Here is a 19,566-nt window from a genome sequence, read left to right as displayed (position 1 = left end):
CCAACATGCAAAAGACAAAATTCAAATCATAAATTATCTGTCAAGCAGCCAATGTGACCCCCCTCTCGCCACCTCCACCTCTTCTCGAGGTGCTACAAAAAGGCACAATAACAAACTTTTCTTTTCCATTTGTTACTCCGAGTGGATACATAAAATAAACAACTCAGAGTGTTTGGGTCATCTTGCGCCTTGGAGATTTGCTTTATTGCACGTTGTGTTACAAGGCCAAAGTAATTTTCACATAGGGATGTGTGCTCATGTGTGATGCACTGAAAATAGCAAGAACAGCACTGAAACACCACCTCATAAATTACAGTGAAAGGAATCCTACCTTGTCGGACATCTCGGGGCGCTATGGCGATTGCATCATTGGAATGCAGTTCGGTGACGCAACAGTCATCAGGAGCCAGTGACCCGTTACTGAAAGTGTGCGGTGTCTCTGGGAGCAGAGGAACAGGTGGTGCCATAATGTTGTGATTTGGACAAATACAGCCTGTCTGGGTCATCCCACAACCATCCCCATCAGAAACCTCCTGGTCTCCATTGTGATCAGTGCGCAAACACTCCTCGAACCATCGGCAGAGCACACCGCAGGTGAACTGACTGGAGTTTTCGTTGTTAATGAGTAACACCTCTACCAGTCTCAGCTCCAGCAATTCCTTAGATACCTGAGGCTCATCTGCAGCTGGATGTCTCGTTAGACACAGTTGGACAAAGTTCTTATCGAACTGCAGAAAGGAGTAAGGTCCGTCTGAACTGGTGTGGCTGCCACAAAGATCGATGACTTCCTGATCTCTGGCTGTGGCCGTCTGTAAGTGCAGGGGACAGCTTTGATTGGCTAGGTGGTGGTCAAGGGAAAGGAGCATGGGGGAGTGTGTCCTACAAATGAGAGGGTGGCGCGTGAAGCGGAGATAGAGGGAGTACTTGGTGGGATCCGGGTTTTCCAGAGACCAGGAACAACCCGGTGCCCTGGAGGGAAAAAGCTCCCTTAGGGAGAAAGAGCCATAGAGCACCCCAGCTACAAGGCTGGAGCATGGTGAGGACAAAGGCGATGGGGCCCCCTCTGCCCCGGTGCTGGGGACGCTATCGGCAACCCCATAGGCAGCCTCAGCCAGGGCAGAGAGAGGAGCTAGAGCGAGGGCAGACACGGCAGCCAGGGCCCCAGCCACAGCCAGGAGAGAGGACAGCACAGACAGACACACCCCACCAGCAGTGTTCATCCTATGACATTCGTCCTGCAGGGGGAGAGAAGAGAGAATAGGATGGGTGAGGCGGGGATAGAGAGAGATCTGATTGGACATTAGACATATTAGGCAATACTTTCAAACAAAATCAACATGACACGGATAAAAGAGAAAAAGTTCAATATTGTATTTAAAAAAAAATCACATCAAGCTGAAAATGTTTTGGACAGCTTTCTGCCACTCCTCAGAGTAGAATATAAACAACTTCATGGCAGCACTTCTCACGAAGTTCTTCAAACATACACACACAAGCACCGTCAAAAACACAAACACATCCCTGCTGGGCTGGATTAAAAGGGTTGATGACTTGGCTGTTGAGACATGCACTGTGGGGCCTGCTCTACCCTTTCCTGCTGATATGTGCACACAAACACACAGACAACATCACGTACACATACACACACCATCACCTGCTGAGAAGCTCCCCCAAGGCTCTGGCAAACTATTACCATCACCGACACAGTGAGGGTCCGCCAACAGCCTGATTTTGACTCACACAACACACACACACACACACAGCTGACAAAAAAACCCCTCTATATACAGTGTTTTAGCATTTTGCTTGAAACTACTTCAAGAGTCACTATATTTTTGTATTCTCAGTGTGTCGGCTCCATCACCTAAGACTTTCAAGTGGTTCTGCATAATCGTGGTTTGAAGAGGATGCGTGGGAGATGGGAAATGTTTGCACCACTCTACCAATAACCTTATAGCATAATACCTACTTTTTCTTACAAAAAAATATTACTATGCTTTGAAATTCAATAAATGCCTCAAGGCAACACATACTTTTACCACAACTTCGTACTGTAAACACATTACAAAACTTTACAAAGCTACTACACAATACCACAAAAAGTCATTGATGAATTAAAAAATAAAACTGCAAAGAAAAGAAAAACATTTTCTTTGAATTAATGAGCTCTATATAAATAATATGTTCAGATGCAAAGATGCAGGACTTGGGAAGCCATCTCATGAATGAGGAACTTTCTGGGCTGATGTGCTTTTATTCTTAACTTAATTGGTGCTTGACATGGTTCTCTTAAGTTCCTCCAGCACCATTTCAAATGCAGTGAGGTTTGAACTGGACTTTTGCAGCTGTGCTTGGGATTATTGTCCTGTTTCATGACCTGTTGACATATGGCCTCACATTTGACTCTAGAACAATTTGGTATACAACAGTCATTGGTTGGCTGCAAAACAAGCCAACTCATCACCCCTCCACCTCAGTGCTTCACAGATGGTATGAGGTGTTTGGCCATAATGCACAGCATCGCATTTGGCCGATACCAAAAACAGCATATCAGCACAAATGTGTCCGCTTTGGTGTCATCTGTCTAAAGGACATTTTTCCACAAGTCTTGTGGTTGGTTCAGATGCAACATGATCTTTTTAGAGGGGAGAGGCTTTCTCCTGGCAACTATTCAAAACAAGCCATACTTGTCATGTCATAAACTTTAACATCTAACATGTTAACCGAGGCTGAACATTGCATGTTCTGACTTTGGGGTGAATATTCCTAAGATTTCCACTCTTAGGGAATTGGCAGCTGTCATGAATGTTTTCCACTTGTGAATAATCCATCTCTCTGCAGAATGATGGACGTCAAATGGTTTGAAAAAGGTCTTATAGTCGCTGCAGTCTCTGTAGATGATTAGAAACAATTTCTTTCTTTAAGATTATTGCTGATGTCTTTCTTCCCTGGCACTGATTTAAAACACACCTGAATGCTCCAAATACCCCCGTGCCAAACCTTCCGCTTTTACAGAGGTGCTCACGTTTGCTGAAGATCAGTTAATAAGGAACATTTGATTAGCAGCACCTGGCAGCTACTTACCCTCTTCATTCACATGGAAATAATAAGGATGGTATAATTTTTTTTCACACACCTCTGCATTTGCCTTAATTTCTTATAAAATAGTAAGACACAACTTAGCACATCTGAGGTTTTATTTACCTAATTTTAAATTTTATTTAATATTCTCATTTGATTATTTGATGTCAAGTGTATGAGCTCACAAAATGTCATCGTCTTGTGAGCCAGCTTAGTGAAAGAGAATAAAAACATCCTTCAACATGGAAATGATCATTTCTCTTTCTCTTCTCCTCAGCTGTAGTCTTGGTAGCTTGCTTGTAGTGGGCCCAAGCTCTTGTTATATAATCCAAATTAAACATTAATGCATAAAAGTGAGAAAAACAGTGGAATTTCTGAAATTCATGGTGTTTCATAGATGTAAATGAAATGGCAGGTAAATCACATATGTACAACCACAAGGGCATGCCACTTGAAACTGAAATTACAACCTTTTGCACTTGCACTGGTTATTTTGGGAGTATTTTTTTTTCACACTGACAAGTATGGCTATCTAGAGTGCACTACATAACTATATATTGTACTTATAATGGTCAACAAGTTCTATATGGTCCATATCTCATTCTAGACGAGTGCCATCTTGGACCACAGATTTTTAACCAATAGCAAAAGAATATCTTGGTACAAATGCAAATTCTATCTACATAGTGACCACTGACAAAATTTCATCAGGTATTGACTTTAAAAATTCTGTTAAACTGTTTAATTATTAGTGTGAAGTGTAGCATGACCGCGCCAATCAGATTACTAAACCTTCCTACACAATGACCTACAATGTTTGTACGTTTAGAGCAACTCCACTTCCTTTAGGCTCAGATTAGTGAAATGCAGCAGTTACCTGTACTCACAGGATTTATATAAGTCCGATAAGGCCCTCCATCACTGCACATGTAGTCCACAAGATTTTGGTAAGAGGCTTACTTCACCAATGTCAAGAGGTGACTCCCCAGAGTTAGACAGCAAGAGGCACTTACGCTCATAGGTGTGAGATTTTAATGAGGGCCAAACAAAAGACAACGAGAAAGATGGAGGAGGAAGAGATGTTGAAGGAAGAAGTGAATTAAAGTTAAAGCCATTATACAACAACAGGGGAAATATGTACACAATTTGCATCACTTAACATGAAAAATAAATAATCCCCTTTGGGATGGAGGGAAGCATTTTGTTGATGCTAACTCAGAGTGATGTACAGTGCATAAAATACTGTCACGCTCAAGGACAGTTGACCTACACGCAATTTTTCTGGACGATAAATCTGCTTCACCGGGGTCACGGGAAGGTCTCCGAAACCAGTATGTCACCCTGTTGTGCAGTGAGGAGCACAGGAAAGATACATTTTCTTTTAAAATGTCACATATGTGTAAGTGTTAATTCTTTTTTTTTTTTGTTTGTTTTTGTCAAAGACAGCAACCGGAGACATGTTGCAAAAACACACACCCATATAACATACGAGTACTTGTACACAGAATATTCATTGTAGGGCTCCATTTACCAACAGCACACCACTCAAAGGCACCGTACTTCTGTTCCCTTATCAGGCACTGTTTACTCTGGGAGGAGCTGGTAGTCGTGTGGGACAAGTAACCATAGCAACATTGTGATATTCTGGTTTTTTTTCCTTTCTCTCCTTCATCTTAGTCTTGTGTTACTATTTAGACTGGGTGTTTCTTCTACCACATTCTCACCTTGATCCCCCCCCCCCCCCCCCCCCCCCCCCACACACACACACACACACACACGCAGAATGAATGATCCAAAGAGCTTTCAAACAGCACTAGTGCGAGCTATAGAGACAAATGCATTGCACAGTGGGGGGGAAAGGTGGAAGGAATGTAGCATTTTGTGAAATCTGCTCAAGGATGATGCTGTCTGGCATATGACGGGGTTATAGTCTGTCACCCGTCTGTTACAGACTGTCCTACTTAAATAAATAAAAAGATAAATACAGAGAATGAGCTAATATCTGTGCAATCTGCACAGGGGACACAGGCCCTGTGAAAAACATGTCACTTAGCTGTATGAATATAATGAATTATCTATATGACAGACTTCTTATATATTTTTTTTCCTTTCTGTACTGAAGGGATCGATGTGCCCTATGCTATATATCAATAAATACAGACTTTTGGATTGTTTCATTTATGTGCCAAAAATCAAAGTATCTTCTGTAACAGACCGAACAAAAGTGAGGATAGATATAGTCCAAACCATGCATAGGTTAAGAAAAAAAAAATACACACATTTTACGGATGAAAAGAAGTCAAAAGCGTTAAGCAAATTGTTTTTGGGACAATGAGCAATGAATATTCATAGAGCCACAGTCTGTGCTGGAGTAGGCCCTAAAGTGCTGTCTTCATGAGGCCATTCTGTCCCACTTCACTCTAAAACAGCACTTTACTATGGGCATCCATAAATATTCATTAGCTTTGATGTCTTCCTTCCCCCTTCCACCTTGACATTAATGTTATCACCAAGGATGGCAAAATATGTATATCCCTCACTCCCCGTCTCACCATCCTCTCCCGCTCCTCTTGGCTCTGTCGTTATTCTTTAATGCCGTGCAAGTGACAATATGACTCATCTGATTTTTGTCCTCACCATAAAACATCTGCAAGACAGAACAGTGCTGGGGCACTAGTTTTGAAATAATATCACAGCACTAAAAAGTATCGCTGTCCTTGACTGGGATTATTATTTCACAGAGTGCTTTAAAGCATCATTAATGACAGATCAAAAATGGGTCTTTTGTCCTCGACAGTAGAGTACTGAATGTAGTTTAGGGGAAACATATACTTTGGTTCAAGAAAAAGAAAAGAAGATTTTAATGCTTTTTATGTGTTCTTGCCCTGGAACTTAAAAAAGGGAGCTTATATATGTTTAGCATTTGAATTAACTCTAGCATAAAACACAATTTGTATCTATTCCTTTTACACAGCAGGATCCTTTTCCCATGATGATAAAACGGGATATTAATGATCACCAGTTGTATTATTCCCCATACACTTGTCTCTAAAAACCTCGCCTCTGTCTCCAGAAAAGCATGCTGACTTATAAACTTGCATTGAACTGTTGCTGAGCCATGCTGTGAAACCACAAGGCAAAACACCCTGAATGACTGAATTATAAAATAATCTCTGTTTAAGGATCATACTTGAGAAAACCAAAATGTGCTGGTACTGTCGACATTTTTGTGTGCAGCGTAAACTTTAGCTGAACCCACGCTTACAACAGAATAATATAACATGTTTCACACGTCTTACCTCGATCAATACAGATGGAATAGTAACAGTCTCTTAAAGTAAGTAATAGAGAAAAATTATTTTAAAGCATAATGAAATGTAGCTAATTAAAATTAATATTAAAATTATACTTAAAGTAAAAAGTCAACTTTTTAACTTCTCACGCCTTCTAATCAATTCAATTCAATTCAATTCAATTTTATTTACACAGCACCAAATCACAACAACAGTCGCCTCAAGGCGCTTTATATTGTAAGGTAGACCCTACAATAATACATACAGAGAAAAACCCAACAATTATATGACCCCCTATGAGCAAGGATTTTGGCGACAGCGAAAAGGAAAAACTCCCTTTTAACTCCCTGTTGGCACAACGATCAAAATAAAAAGATGACTTTTTCTTTTCTTTAAGAACCAGGCAAAGACATTGATACAGGTTATGAAGCAATCAATGCTGCTTTGTTTAAAAAAATAAAGAAAAAACCCCACTACACCCATACACAAAAACTAATCAATCATGGCACTATTGTATGTATACTATAGCATGTAAAACTAATGGATATGTTTGGCCTGAGGTCCTCAGTGGAGTAGCCTCAAGCTTCAATTCTTTCAGCTTGGATAGTGAGGCTACAGAAAACCTGCTTATCGCATATTCAGCAGACATTTCTTCAGGCAGTAATGCACAATAAACCTAGTCATCAGTGCTAATTGAAAGCCATACACTAGTGCAAAAAAGAAAAAAGAATGGTCATTACTCAGAAAAGCTAAATGTACTGTGTGCCTAAGCCTTTAAGGTTCCAATCATAAATCACTGCGAGTTGAAGTCCAGCCAAGAACCTTTGTTGCATATGATTTCCCATGTCTCCCTTTCTCCCCTCAAATCCTGTCAAGCCTCTAGTTTTTCTAAGATTTTCAAGTGCAAGCACAAAATGCACAAAATTACGTAAGAAAAAGAGCTTAAACCAGCGACATGAAAACAAGCTGTGAGGTGTCACTCTTTAAGTTGACATAATAGTTTCTTACAGTTATTTTTTTTGACTTCATTTAGATGTCTGCTAAATGTGTGATTAACTAAGGTCCACCTGTTGATCATGCATAGCCAACAGGTGGACCTTACCTATAGTTAGTTGTATAATTTGTTGGACAAAGACATACATTTTGTAATTTTACACATGTACACCACCAAGCTGGATTTTATATCAGAAGTTTCTGCTTAATTTTAAAGGCTTTAGCTAAAGTTAAAGTTACAGTTAGATCCAATATTAATACTCTGTTTAGTTCATTAGTTGCTAATTTTGCTAAGGAAGTGGCATGCTAAGTACTTGCTAAGTGCTGCTGGCTTTTAGATCCTTTCACTGAGAATTGCTTCTTGTTGTGCTAAAATTCATGCCACAATAGCAATGAAGCACAGCAGTTAAGTTGTGTGCAAGGAAACTGACACACTGAACTCAAAGTTCTAAATCTCCACAGAGCTGAGGGACAGCAGAGCTCCGTAATAATCCCCCTCTTCATTGTGACTCTGTGCATCTGTCCCTAAAAGTGACTCATCTTATTTCATACATAGATACTTGATCCAACAGCAGTGAGAATATGTTCCCAACTTTTGAACTGAGACATTATCAGGCAACAGAGAGACCTGGGTAACAAAACTAGATTATACTATGTAGCATGAGTAGCATATTTGTTACGTTGTGAGGATTCCTTTAGCACATGAGCTGTTATCTGCATATTTGACACATATCATCATAAGAGACATGAAGATTTCTAACAGAGTATTTTTTAACCCAAATGAGATCCTTTTCATGACAGCAAACAAATAGATTCGTTACCTTAGCTGCTAATGAAATAACTTTGCTGAGTCTAAATAACAAAAGATTATTGGATAGAAAGCACCAGTCTCCACAGTATAAGTCTTCCATTCTACCTCATCTTCCACAATAAACACATTCACATGTTGACTCTACTCTTAATAATATCCCCCATAATATAATACTTTTGCTTTTACTTCAGAGACCCTGAAGGCTAACAACTATAGCTACTGTTCTATGACAGCAGCTGTCTAAAATGGACATCAGTATACATGCTAACTTTAATGAGGCTTTTCCCATAAAAAAGATAATCATGCACTAAACCACAAATACCTTCCAGTAAACTTTTTTGTTCTTGCAGAATGATAGAGTGAAATAGGTTTTGGGCAACTGAATATCCCTGGATATGGTGCCTGTGTTTAGGGAGTTCTGATAAAGCATAACGACACCCCCTTCTTTTTGTCATATTCCTCACACTCCATTTCTCTGCCTCCACCCATTCTTCAGTGCATAGATTTAAGTGCACTGTGGTAGAGAATGGTATTGTCAGATTTATTGATGTAGCGTATCGCCCTCGGCAGAGATCAGCACGTGCCCTTTATATGAGCCCACGCAAACACCGATGCTCGATAAATAATCCATTTGACGTTCACACACACATACACGCGTGCCACACCCGTTTGAACGCTAGCTCGATACTACCAAAAATTGAAGTCTGTATCCTTGTGCGAAGTGTTTGGAGTCTCTCTCTGTACTTCTGATTAACAAGTCATGAAACATTCCTCTCTCTCTCCTTGGCCTCCAGCACCAAATTCGCAACTCTGTCCCTTCTCATCTTTACTTTCAGCCTCTTATAAATCTCAGCCTTCCTCAAAGTCAAACTTAATTTATTTACCCGCATAGCCACACATCTGTGCTTACTCCATTTAAAGTCCTTTATCGGGATAAGATCTTCTGTCTGCAAAGAAATATGAAGGACTAATGTTGTTAATCTGATTTATTCGGGCTGACATTTTCGAAGTCAGTATTCTGTTTGTCCTTTTATCAAACTTGCTCCTGCACACCACCAAGTCAGTGCTTTTCACTTTGCCTTATCAGTTATTCACAAATGGCAGGCAAGCTGAGTGGATCTCATGCTGTGAAAAGAGACAGCAGTACTACACCCCTTGATCACACAAAAGGGCACTTTGTTTTTCAGCTATGGATATGCTACATACACGAGCACAAGCGCAAGCACACCAAGGCGCCTATACATATTCATAGATCCAGCTTAACATGTAACATGTGTGCTGATTGAAGAACAAGGCGTAAATCATAAGTGTGAGATGAAACTGAGTAACGAATTGATTTATCAATCGTGAAGGGAGTGGATCAACAGAGAACCTACGCGGGCATTGAAGGAAAGTAGTTCACATGTTTCAAAGAATGTTTATGGAATTATTTATTAGTGTAGCTTCGATTTGAAGGCAAAACATTACCAACGAACACTATAGTACAGATTAAGTCACTTAAACAGCTTAACTTTTTTTGTGAGGCCAATTAATTCATGAAAGAACTAGAATTCTTTCTTCAATTATTCTAGATGGATTCACGTAGTCTTAATATCAAGTTTGGGATATTGCATCTTTAAAGTTGTGACTCCGACAACAAGAGCACCGCACGGCAGCACCCAGACAGTGCTCAGGTCTCACAAAGCAGTCTCACTTTGTAGTTTATCTTTGACGATCTAAAACGTTTGGCACATTTTTAATAACTTTACAGATAGCTCTGCAAGATGAAAGTGAAATATTTTGCCACCAAGTCTTACGCAATCACCCAGTGATTAATGTTGTGGAGCAAAAAAAAAAAAAAAACCCTCTACAAACGCAAAAACAAGCTGGCCAACTAACACCCACTGCACCACATAGCAAAGTCTACTCGGATCAGGCAAAGAAAAGAAATCCATCCGTGGTTACATCACAAAGGCCCTGTGAAACTATCCGCGGAGTTATGGATAATGATGAGCAGCCTCTGTTCTGCTAGTGACATTTTACATTGTTTTGTTCATCATCTCCCATATTCGTTTTATTATAGTCATGCAGACGCAGGACTGTGACAGTCTTTCAAATGTGTATCGTTAAATTCCACAAACCTGCATGCTCCTTTTCAGACCGTGACCTTCATCAAAACCATTTAGCTTAACTGCCAGTTGTTGTGCATATGATGAATGGTTTGGAACAAACAGCTTAGTTGTGATTAAAAACCTGAAACTAAAGTACACTATGTGATTTACTGAATCTAAAATAGCTTTTAAATCAACTCTGAATCGAACTGTTGTACCAATCCTCAGTGATATCAGTGATTTTCCCTTTTAATACTGATATTAATTCTTCAAAATACCACCAAAAAATGACTGTTCAGCAGAGAACAGATGGCTTGAGTCTCTGAAGATCCTCTAACATCACACTTTCTTGTAAATGAAGGTGAAGGGCTAACAGAGAGGTAAAGAGGCAGGTTAATTGTAGCCCACTGAGAGGAGTAAATGACCACACATTAGGAAATTACTCCTAGAATGGATTTACACTGAATTATTGTCAATATCGCCATATATGGTCCCGAAGCTATAGACGGCAAATAATTATAACATGGGATTTGCTCTGTCGGTGAAAAATAACTTCCCACTGTAGCAATTTCATACTCTGTGTGTGAGTATGGGCACTGATTAAATGACCACCACTACTTTAATTATCTATAGTAAATAAGCAAACACAATAAATGAAAATGACACTGGTAATGTAATATTGTGGTAAGTAGATTGTGCACTGATGTGATGTTCTAAGAAAAACTGAAAGTCATTCGTCAAACTCTAATTTAGTAACACTTAAAGCAAATGCATTTCTCAATACACTCAATGGGGAAAATGTAAGCCAATTATTACATGGTCTCATACTCTTTAAAAAAGCACTTTAATGGCATGTAGCATTTATTCAATGTGTTCCAAACCTGAATTTCAATATTGATTGATGTTACTTTTGCGGGCAGATATTGATAGTGAGACCCATTAATTTCACATGAGTGAATAAACAGTTGTTGGAGCTAAGGATAAGAAAATTGATGAAATGGAAAGTATGGTGCCGGAAAGTAATTTTTCTTTTTTTTTCTTTCTTTCTTTTACAACCCTGGAAGCCTCGGAGAAAGACTAATAGATCACAAGCAAAGTGTTGCAGTTTATCCATTTCACAACGTTAACATGCAGGTTTGGTGAAAGCATATTGCACACACAACCATTCTCGTAGCCATTTGTGAAACAGTTACGAACTTTTAATCTGCTGATACATTTTTGACTTTTTCCATTTTTATTTCATGTTCCTGCACACAAATTTCCGAGCTTCATTTATTCTCATCTGCCTCGACACGATTTTTCATCTGCAGTTTTGTTTCCATGAAATGAATATTTTTCACGTTTAAAGGATGAAAAACTCGACATTTTCGGGGGGCTGGAGGGAATTGCGAGGGGAGGGAATCATTCATCGTCGCTGACGCTCATAGATCGCAGTTTGACTCCTACACAAGAGATTTATTTTACTAATAATCATTAAAAACTACTTAGTTAGGCTAAAACAATAAAAAACAACTCAGACAGGTTTAGAAAGAAATGGTTTGGGTTCAAATATAACAGTTTTTTTTACAGTGATATAACATGTAACACTTTTTTTAAAGATCATATCTTTTGGTTATGAGTATCATGCGGCTCCTCTGAAATGTCGGGACAACATGCACTGATCAGGTATAACATTATGACCACCTGCTTAATATTGCTTTGGTCCCCCTGTTGCTACTAAAACAGCCTGACCCAAACCAAGATATTAGCAACAGATGTTCCATTGGATTTGGAGGCCAAATCAACATCTCAGACTTTGTGTTGTGCTTTTGGCAGTGGACAAGTGGACTGGTCTGCGGCTATGTAGACGCATGTGAACAAACTGTATCCTGATGCCTTTCTATCAGAACCAGCATTGTATATTTTGGTTATCCAAGCTGTAGTAGCTCGTCTGTTGGATGCAGCCTTCACTCCCCACGTACATTAATGACCCAGGGGTCTAGCCATCACAATTTGGCTCTTGTCAAACCCACTCAAATCCGTGCACTTGCCCATTTTCCAACTTCTAACACTTTCCCACTTCTGTATTACTTTTTTGTGACTAATTCCCATTTTGCCATGAGACAGTTGTGTAATGTCACCAAATAAAGCTGTTGTTTACTGATAAAAACTTGCTTTAGGCATGAGTTAACAAAACTACCTAAGGTTACATGTCTCAGGGTTCAAACAGCCTACAGGCTGATGCAACCACTCAATCTGAGCTGCTGCTGAAAAGCTGAGCTAAATCTTCTTCAATCAGCACAAACAAATGAAAGAAATCACGCTTTTATCTACAGTATATTGTTGCACAGCTTACATCTGCTAGAGATACACTCAAACGAAAAAAAAGTGACATGAATTTAATGATTAAAGAAAACCAAAGCTACCATGTAATGTGTAGACAAGGTTGCATGACAGTGACAGACGTGACATACCCGACTCTTCCCACTCTAAATTTCAAGAGTTTCCTGCAGCACGTCAGTTCCTGTCTGCTTCACATTTAACATGACCCTGCGACTAACTACCAGGGGAGCTCAAGGCAGCAAAATTCCTGCTATGATACATTAATGCTTTACTGTACAAAACCTTGCCTACCTTTAATTGTGGCAGTTCTTTGATAGCATGATTTAGCAGATTATAAATTTACACATACTGAAGCGTGTGTCAGGTTTGACCCAATAAGCCTCAACACACCCACTCAAACAACTCTACCCCCTTAACCTTGTTGCCATGGTGGGGAAAACAGCCTAAATGTCACCATCTGCTGAGTGTTTGGACAGAATCGGATGGAACAGACACATGCACGCAGTGTGATTATATTTAAAATGAGAGTGAAGCAGACCATGTATTTAGGCAGACAACTCACTGCTATGTGCATATATAGATCTGAATAAATCAGCGAGTCTTTGAATGTGTGATGTGGGATGTACAATAAGGAGTTTGGAAAAATGCCTTGTAATATTGTGGTGGGCCTAGAGGGAATCTAGGTTTTATTGTGCAATAGAGGTTCACAGACTGAGGAAGACGGGGATCGGCTTCCCTCTACAGCATATTCCTGCCAACAGATCAGCTTACACCAGCTTTTTCTTTTCTTTTCTTTTTTCAAGGAAACAAGAATATATGGTACAGAGAAAGCCAGAGACAGAGGGGGAAAAAAGCAAATGAAGGAGACAGAAACAGAGACAGAATACTTGGACTGAAACATTTGTTATATAAAGTCTGAAGAAAGCTAAAGGAGAATGGAAAAACACAAATTTCTCAATGATGCACTATAGTTAAAAAAGGAAAGTCATTTTTGGAAACAGGAAATCCTTTGTGAAATCAATAATGATATGATATTGTTTACTAAGCTTAAAATAAACTGCTTGCTTTGTCTTGCTTTCTCTTTTCATGGGCAACACTACAGCTACCTGCCTCTTCAGTCTAGCAATCCACGCATCTTTGGATGTTTTTGACCTCCATACATGATCCCCTGTTTACTCTGCCAGCAACTCATTCCTCTTAACTTATTCTTTTGCCTTCCGAAGGGTTAATTGTGCATAAGATTTGCAGATATTAAAGGTTACACAAGGTTAAAGTGAACTCTTGCAAGCAAATGATTAGTTTTAAGGCGAAAATGTTTATATTGAAAATATTGATTGCCGCATGCAAATGGAGACATCTGCGCGTCGGCCCAATTTCCCCACAGCAAAGCTAATAGCAAATTTGATCTGGGACTAAAAGATTGAAAATACCAAACACCACTTCCCATGAAAACCAGAGGCATCGTAATGGGATCTAAAAGGCATTAAAGAAGCTTTAAAGTTCCAAGACTCATTGATTGGAAAAAGGGGGGGGGGGGGGGGGGGGGGAAGCTGCTCATTGAAAAATAAAATTAAAAAGTCACACACGGAGCAATAGTGTACTTAATGTAATTGTGTCATTGGGGTGAAAGATAATAGGCAGCTAGAGCTAAATTTATTGTCGATGTCAACAGAAATGTTACAGCAGAAGGAGAGAAATGAAGTGAAAAGGGCAAGGTGGTGTGTGTGTGTGTGTGTATGTGTGCGCCCCTGTGTGATTGCACGCGTCTCAGTGCAGGTTTGACAGGTTTTGTAAGCCGTTCAAGGTTACATTTATTTGTCGGTGTGTATTCTTGTGCACGTGCAGGTGTGAACTGATGGAAAAAGCATCCTTCAGACAGGCATATTTGTCTTCTTCAGACTATCTACAAATAAGGAACACGCGTTTTGTGCGCAGAGTACTTTGAATGTAAATCGTAACATCAGAAGGGGAACAGTATGATATATTCACATGCAATACACATTGCACACACATTAATGGTCTGGTGCATGTTTGAGGATAGTTTCTGTTGAACATATCCGCAGGGCTCCCCTGCTTGCATGTGTTGCACAAGAATACAAAAGCGGTCACATGAAAGTGTTTACTTGTACAGATATGCAGATTAGTTATGGTTTGCACCGCTCAAAAGTGGCTACTTTTCCATTCCCAGTACATCTCTAAAGTGGTGGAATAAAAAAAAAAATCTATCTATCTATCTATCTATCTATCTATCTATCTATCTATCTATCTCTATATGCAGTGCTAATAAAAATATGCTGACCAGCAACTTGGGATAATTCAAAACACCAAATGCTTTTAGATAACAAGCTCAGAGCAGTCAAAGCTTATTAATGTGTTTTTGTCTGGGTGTGTGTTTGTGTGTGTGTGTGTGTTACTGCGGAGGTGGTGGTTACAGTTATCCCCCAATCTTTTCTTTTTATGTAACATCTCTTCCCTCTCTAGCTGCAGTAGAGCAGATCAGGCTCTCCCTCTCTCTTTGAAGTGTTGCCAAGCATGGTATTTATTTCATTATCTCCTCGCTCTCTCTCTCTATTTCCTCTCCTTGCTTTTAGGGCTCGGTATCAAGGAGAAGACAGGAATCGAGACCGAAACAGCTGACGCTGCAGGTACAAGCCTACAACTCTGGTCTGTGTGTTTGTGTTTGTGTGTTGTTCATGTCTTTATGTGGACAATGTGTCCTTCACAACGAATGTAATTCTGCAGAGAGAGGCTATAAAGACTAGTCTTTTTCTCTACACAGGGAGTCTGCATGGTCAAGACTCGAGGTTTAATTGCTCATTGTGTTCTTGCAGGCAAAGGATAAATGTCACAGTTCCAGATATCTACATGTCTGTAGTTTGGATTTACACATACTTATACATACTTACTTTGAATGAGTAAACAAGTGGATGAGCTTTAAATGCTCATTCTCATTCATCAGTGCTGATCTAAGTGAGAAGAACTGTACAGTGTCTTTGCAATAGATGAATGGTAAAGAATGGTTTAAACAAAATAAATATGAAGTAGACAATAAAAAACCCCCAAACAACTGAAACGCATATATCAATTGAACCTTGTTGCCGTGAGTTTTTGTTGTGGGTTTTACTGTACTAGAGCTCTCTGCATCTTGAATTTTCTTCTTCATGTAATTACAATATTCCTGTGAGGTTAACAACCAAATTCTTGCTTCAAAAAGCACATAACTTCTTGTTGAGTAAACAAATATTTTTTTTAGCATCAGTAACATAAAACTTTGCCTTTACAATTTTTGTCTGCTCCCTTATTCCCCACAGCAGATGGATCTACATATTTGGTTTGGCACAGATTTTTTATACCAGATGCAGTCCTCCCATTTATTCAGGATTGGGACCAACAGGAGTTGTATGCTGGCTTGTTACCCAGCCACACAAAATTTGGCTTATGTTTCCTCCTAGTTGCAAACCAGGGACAATTGGGTTGTAAGGTGAATGCGCTAACTTTTATGCTATGGAAAAACACAATGTTCTGGTTAACTTTCTGTGTGCTCTTCATATTATTTCATCACCATTCTTTAGATACAATCAAGCCAACATAAATACATTTGGTGTGTTGGGCACATTTACCTTACACACCAATGGCCACCTAACCTCATGTGGAGAATATGGGTAGAGTGGGTTGTATCATACTGTTCTGTCTAAATCTTTATTGTATTTTTATTTTTATATAATGTTATTATTTATGAATATACCTGTCTTTTTTATTTGTTATTTATATTTCTTGCCCAGTAATCCGGTGGAAAACCCACATTTTCATCATATATGTACAATGACAATAATAGGACACGTAAATAAGTATGTAACAAGAAAAGTCAACCTGCCAGAGCTCTTTCAAAGTCAACAACAGTTACATGCTGAAAATCTCAAACATTATTGAGTTATGCATTGGTATTTTGACTTTGTTTATGTATGTGTGCATGTATTTTCTCATTTTACAGTGCACAAATTGCCATTTGCTGTTTCTTGCTTTAAATGTAAGGGACAAAGAAGAAAGGTAGAAAAGAAGTTGTGCAAACATTACTGAAAAATGCAGCATTAGCCAACTAAATGCTGTGGTAATGTGAAATAAGCAGATATAAAACCAATGTTTAACTAGTCAGTAAGAAGAATGCCAAGTAAGAATGCCAAAAATGGACACAGCACATGGGAAAACTCCAGAGCTTTTCAGAGCCTCATTAAAAGCCATTTTACACAAAAGACACTTTGATACAAAATAGTAGCAACAGTTTCCCACGCTGTAATTTAGCAGCAAAATAACATTAAAGCCCTATTAGTGCAGAAAAGAAATATGAGTCAAACCCAACAACAGGAACAGTTAGATATGACAAAAGTCCAAAAATTTATTAATTACACTGGTCTGAAAGTAACAGGTAAGTTCAGGTTAGACTAAAGGAACTAAGAACAAAGTCTTGTCATGAAAGCTGCAAAAGTTACCACATGCAAATAATTGTCATTCATACAGATATATATTTGCAACCCAAACACGTGATATGACGTGACCACTTGCATGCATAAATTGCACCAGCAGGGGGAGATAATATATTTAAACCAAAGAAGTCGCTAGTGAATGATGAAGGTATGACCTACAGTCCAGGGTCCTATGCAACACATGATTGACCTAGGTAGCTATTTACACGTAAATGTGTTAATAATGGGTATTTAAACACTTTTGTTTTAAATATCTCCCTCTGGTGGTCCTGCAGGCTTACTGCAACTTCTGCATGCGTGTCCATTACATACTTTGGAGAGGCAAAACATGAAATGGATACGGTGGACTAGTGTGTCTATTACACACTTTGCCGTGATACTGGGTTGGTGTGTTCTTGCTGGCAACATTGGCACATTAACTGCTGTTTTGCTGCAGTTAATGTGCACCAAAAAATACTATGGTTAATAAAATACTATGAAAAAGAAAAGTTATAACACAGATGTGTGTTTGCCAACTACACTCTCATACAGTATGATAGCTGATAGCCAGAGATGGGCAGTAACGTGTTACTTGTAATATGTTACTGTAATCTGATCTGGTAAGGGATTACTATCGCAAAAACGGTAATTAGATTACCGTTACTTTCCCGTAGGAACGCTGCGTTACTGCGTTACTAAAACCGTGATTTTTTTGCGAGAATGTCTCATGACAGTGACGTAAGCGAGTGCGACGTTCGTGACAACAGCTGTGTGCAGATCAACAATGGATAATATATCGAGTGCAGGAGAGAGTATTAGCGTGCAGTGTTTAAAGCGTGGAAGTACTGACCTTACTTTGAGTTTGATTCCATAAAAAGTGACAAAAACATTAGTGTCTGTTGTGCGTGGGAAGAAAACTTCTTTTTACAGCAAAAAACAAGCACCGAGTGCGCAACGACGTAATGGGAAACTCACAGAGAAACTCGCGGATTCTTCAACTGACACCTGCACCAGGGCCCACCTCCACCTTCCCCACTCCTGCTTTACAGGTGAAAATACAGCAAAAGGACCGCTTTGACTTTATTTATTTTCTGCTGTGTTTTACTTGCATCTATTTGAAAGACTGAGTGTAAACACAAAAAATATTTTATTTTATGTGCTGAATGTGCAGAAAATAGGTTTAAATGTTAAACTAATTTCTTCAAGTCAGAGAATGGTGCATATAATTTAAATTTTGCTTGATGCATAAAGTTAAAAAATTAAAACTGATAAAACAAGTTAAAAAAAGAGACTTTTCCATTTGATTACATTTTGTATGATGGATTATGCAGAAAAAGTAGAATTGGGCTGAAAGATCTATCGCTTTATCACCTATTCAGGTTGTAAATCGTGTTTTTAAAAAGTAACTAAGTAACTAAGTAATTAATTACTTTTGAAAATAATTAATCAGTAAAGTAATGGGATTACTTTTTTGGGGAAGTAATCAGTAATTAGTTACTGATTACTTTTTTCAAGTAAGTTGACCAACACTGCTGATAGCCTTTATAAAAACATGAACAGTCAAGTTGCAGAAGATACTTGAAAAAGGACTAATAAAAGCCAACTAATAAAAATAAAGCTGTCATGTCTTTAGTGAGGAGATCTACTAAAGCATTGCTTGAAAAATGCACTGCTTCCAATGGGTGGACGTCAAGGAAAGGAGCTTTTATAAATTTTAGTCATCTGACGTATTTCAAGTAGTGTAAATAAAGCAGCAGTGTTTGATTTTGCCAAAACATAACAGATATGAGCGTAGCAGCTGTCATGCTCGTCTAAAGGAATGACTCAAATTAAGTCAGATCAAGACAAGCACTTATAGGTTCACCGCTACACCCAAATTTAATTCCCACCTTCAAGGTTTCAATTTTTGGGGGGGCAGAGCTGCGATTGAAAAAAAAAAAAGAATCCACGCAACAGTCCTGACAGTCTGATGTAAATGAGAGCCTATTAAAATATTGTGATTGTTTGACACGTCATTATTGCCAGGTGAAAGCCTTGATATTAAAAATCTTGGTTTTCATATTTTTTTTTATTTTTATTCAAGGATTATGCTTCTCTGCTTGTTTGAGGAAATAGCCGCTGTGTTTAAGACACCTTTTCAAACCTAATTAATAGAGTGGAACTTTATACCTTAGCTGTTTATACCTTAGCTGTTGAAAAGCTGGCATTTTGGGGTCATGTTTTTTCACTCTTTTGTTTTTCCAAAGAAGACTGATACAAATTCTCTCTAAATAAGGAAAAGTCTGGGGCTGATGTGTATGTCTGCAGCTGTTTATCGAATTTAGGTTACACACTAGTTGGTTCTGGCAAAGGAAAATCTCCTCTTTGAAATTTAAAATTATAATTTCACTGTCCTACCGAACAAATAGCTCAAACACAGCTTCACTGAAGCAGTCTTGCACCTAGACAGCACTCTTTCTCTACCTATGGCTGTACATGCCACATTGCATCTGTCCTCCTCTCCTTTATCAATACCG

General features: G+C 38.9%; 1 protein-coding gene across 11 annotated transcripts in view; it reads right to left on the bottom strand.

Moving 5' to 3' along the window:
- Window positions 1-19,566, bottom strand: part of adgrb2 (adhesion G protein-coupled receptor B2) — a 250,724-nt gene that overhangs the window by 177,071 nt on the left and 54,087 nt on the right. For all 11 annotated transcript variants that reach the window (XM_087835579.1, XM_087835569.1, XM_087835574.1 and 8 more), the window contains exon 2: window positions 332-1,235. In XM_087835579.1, coding sequence (XP_087691705.1) covers window positions 332-1,220 — 889 coding nt within the window. In that variant the 5' untranslated portion in view covers window positions 1,221-1,235. The remainder of the gene's footprint in view (window positions 1-331; window positions 1,236-19,566) is intronic.

The sequence above is a fragment of the Neolamprologus brichardi genome, chromosome 22, assembly GCF_056152115.1.
Source record: "Neolamprologus brichardi isolate AB-2024 chromosome 22, ASM5615211v1, whole genome shotgun sequence".
Taxonomy (NCBI): Eukaryota; Metazoa; Chordata; class Actinopteri; order Cichliformes; family Cichlidae; genus Neolamprologus; species Neolamprologus brichardi.
This window is presented reverse-complemented; position numbering and strand designations above follow the sequence as displayed.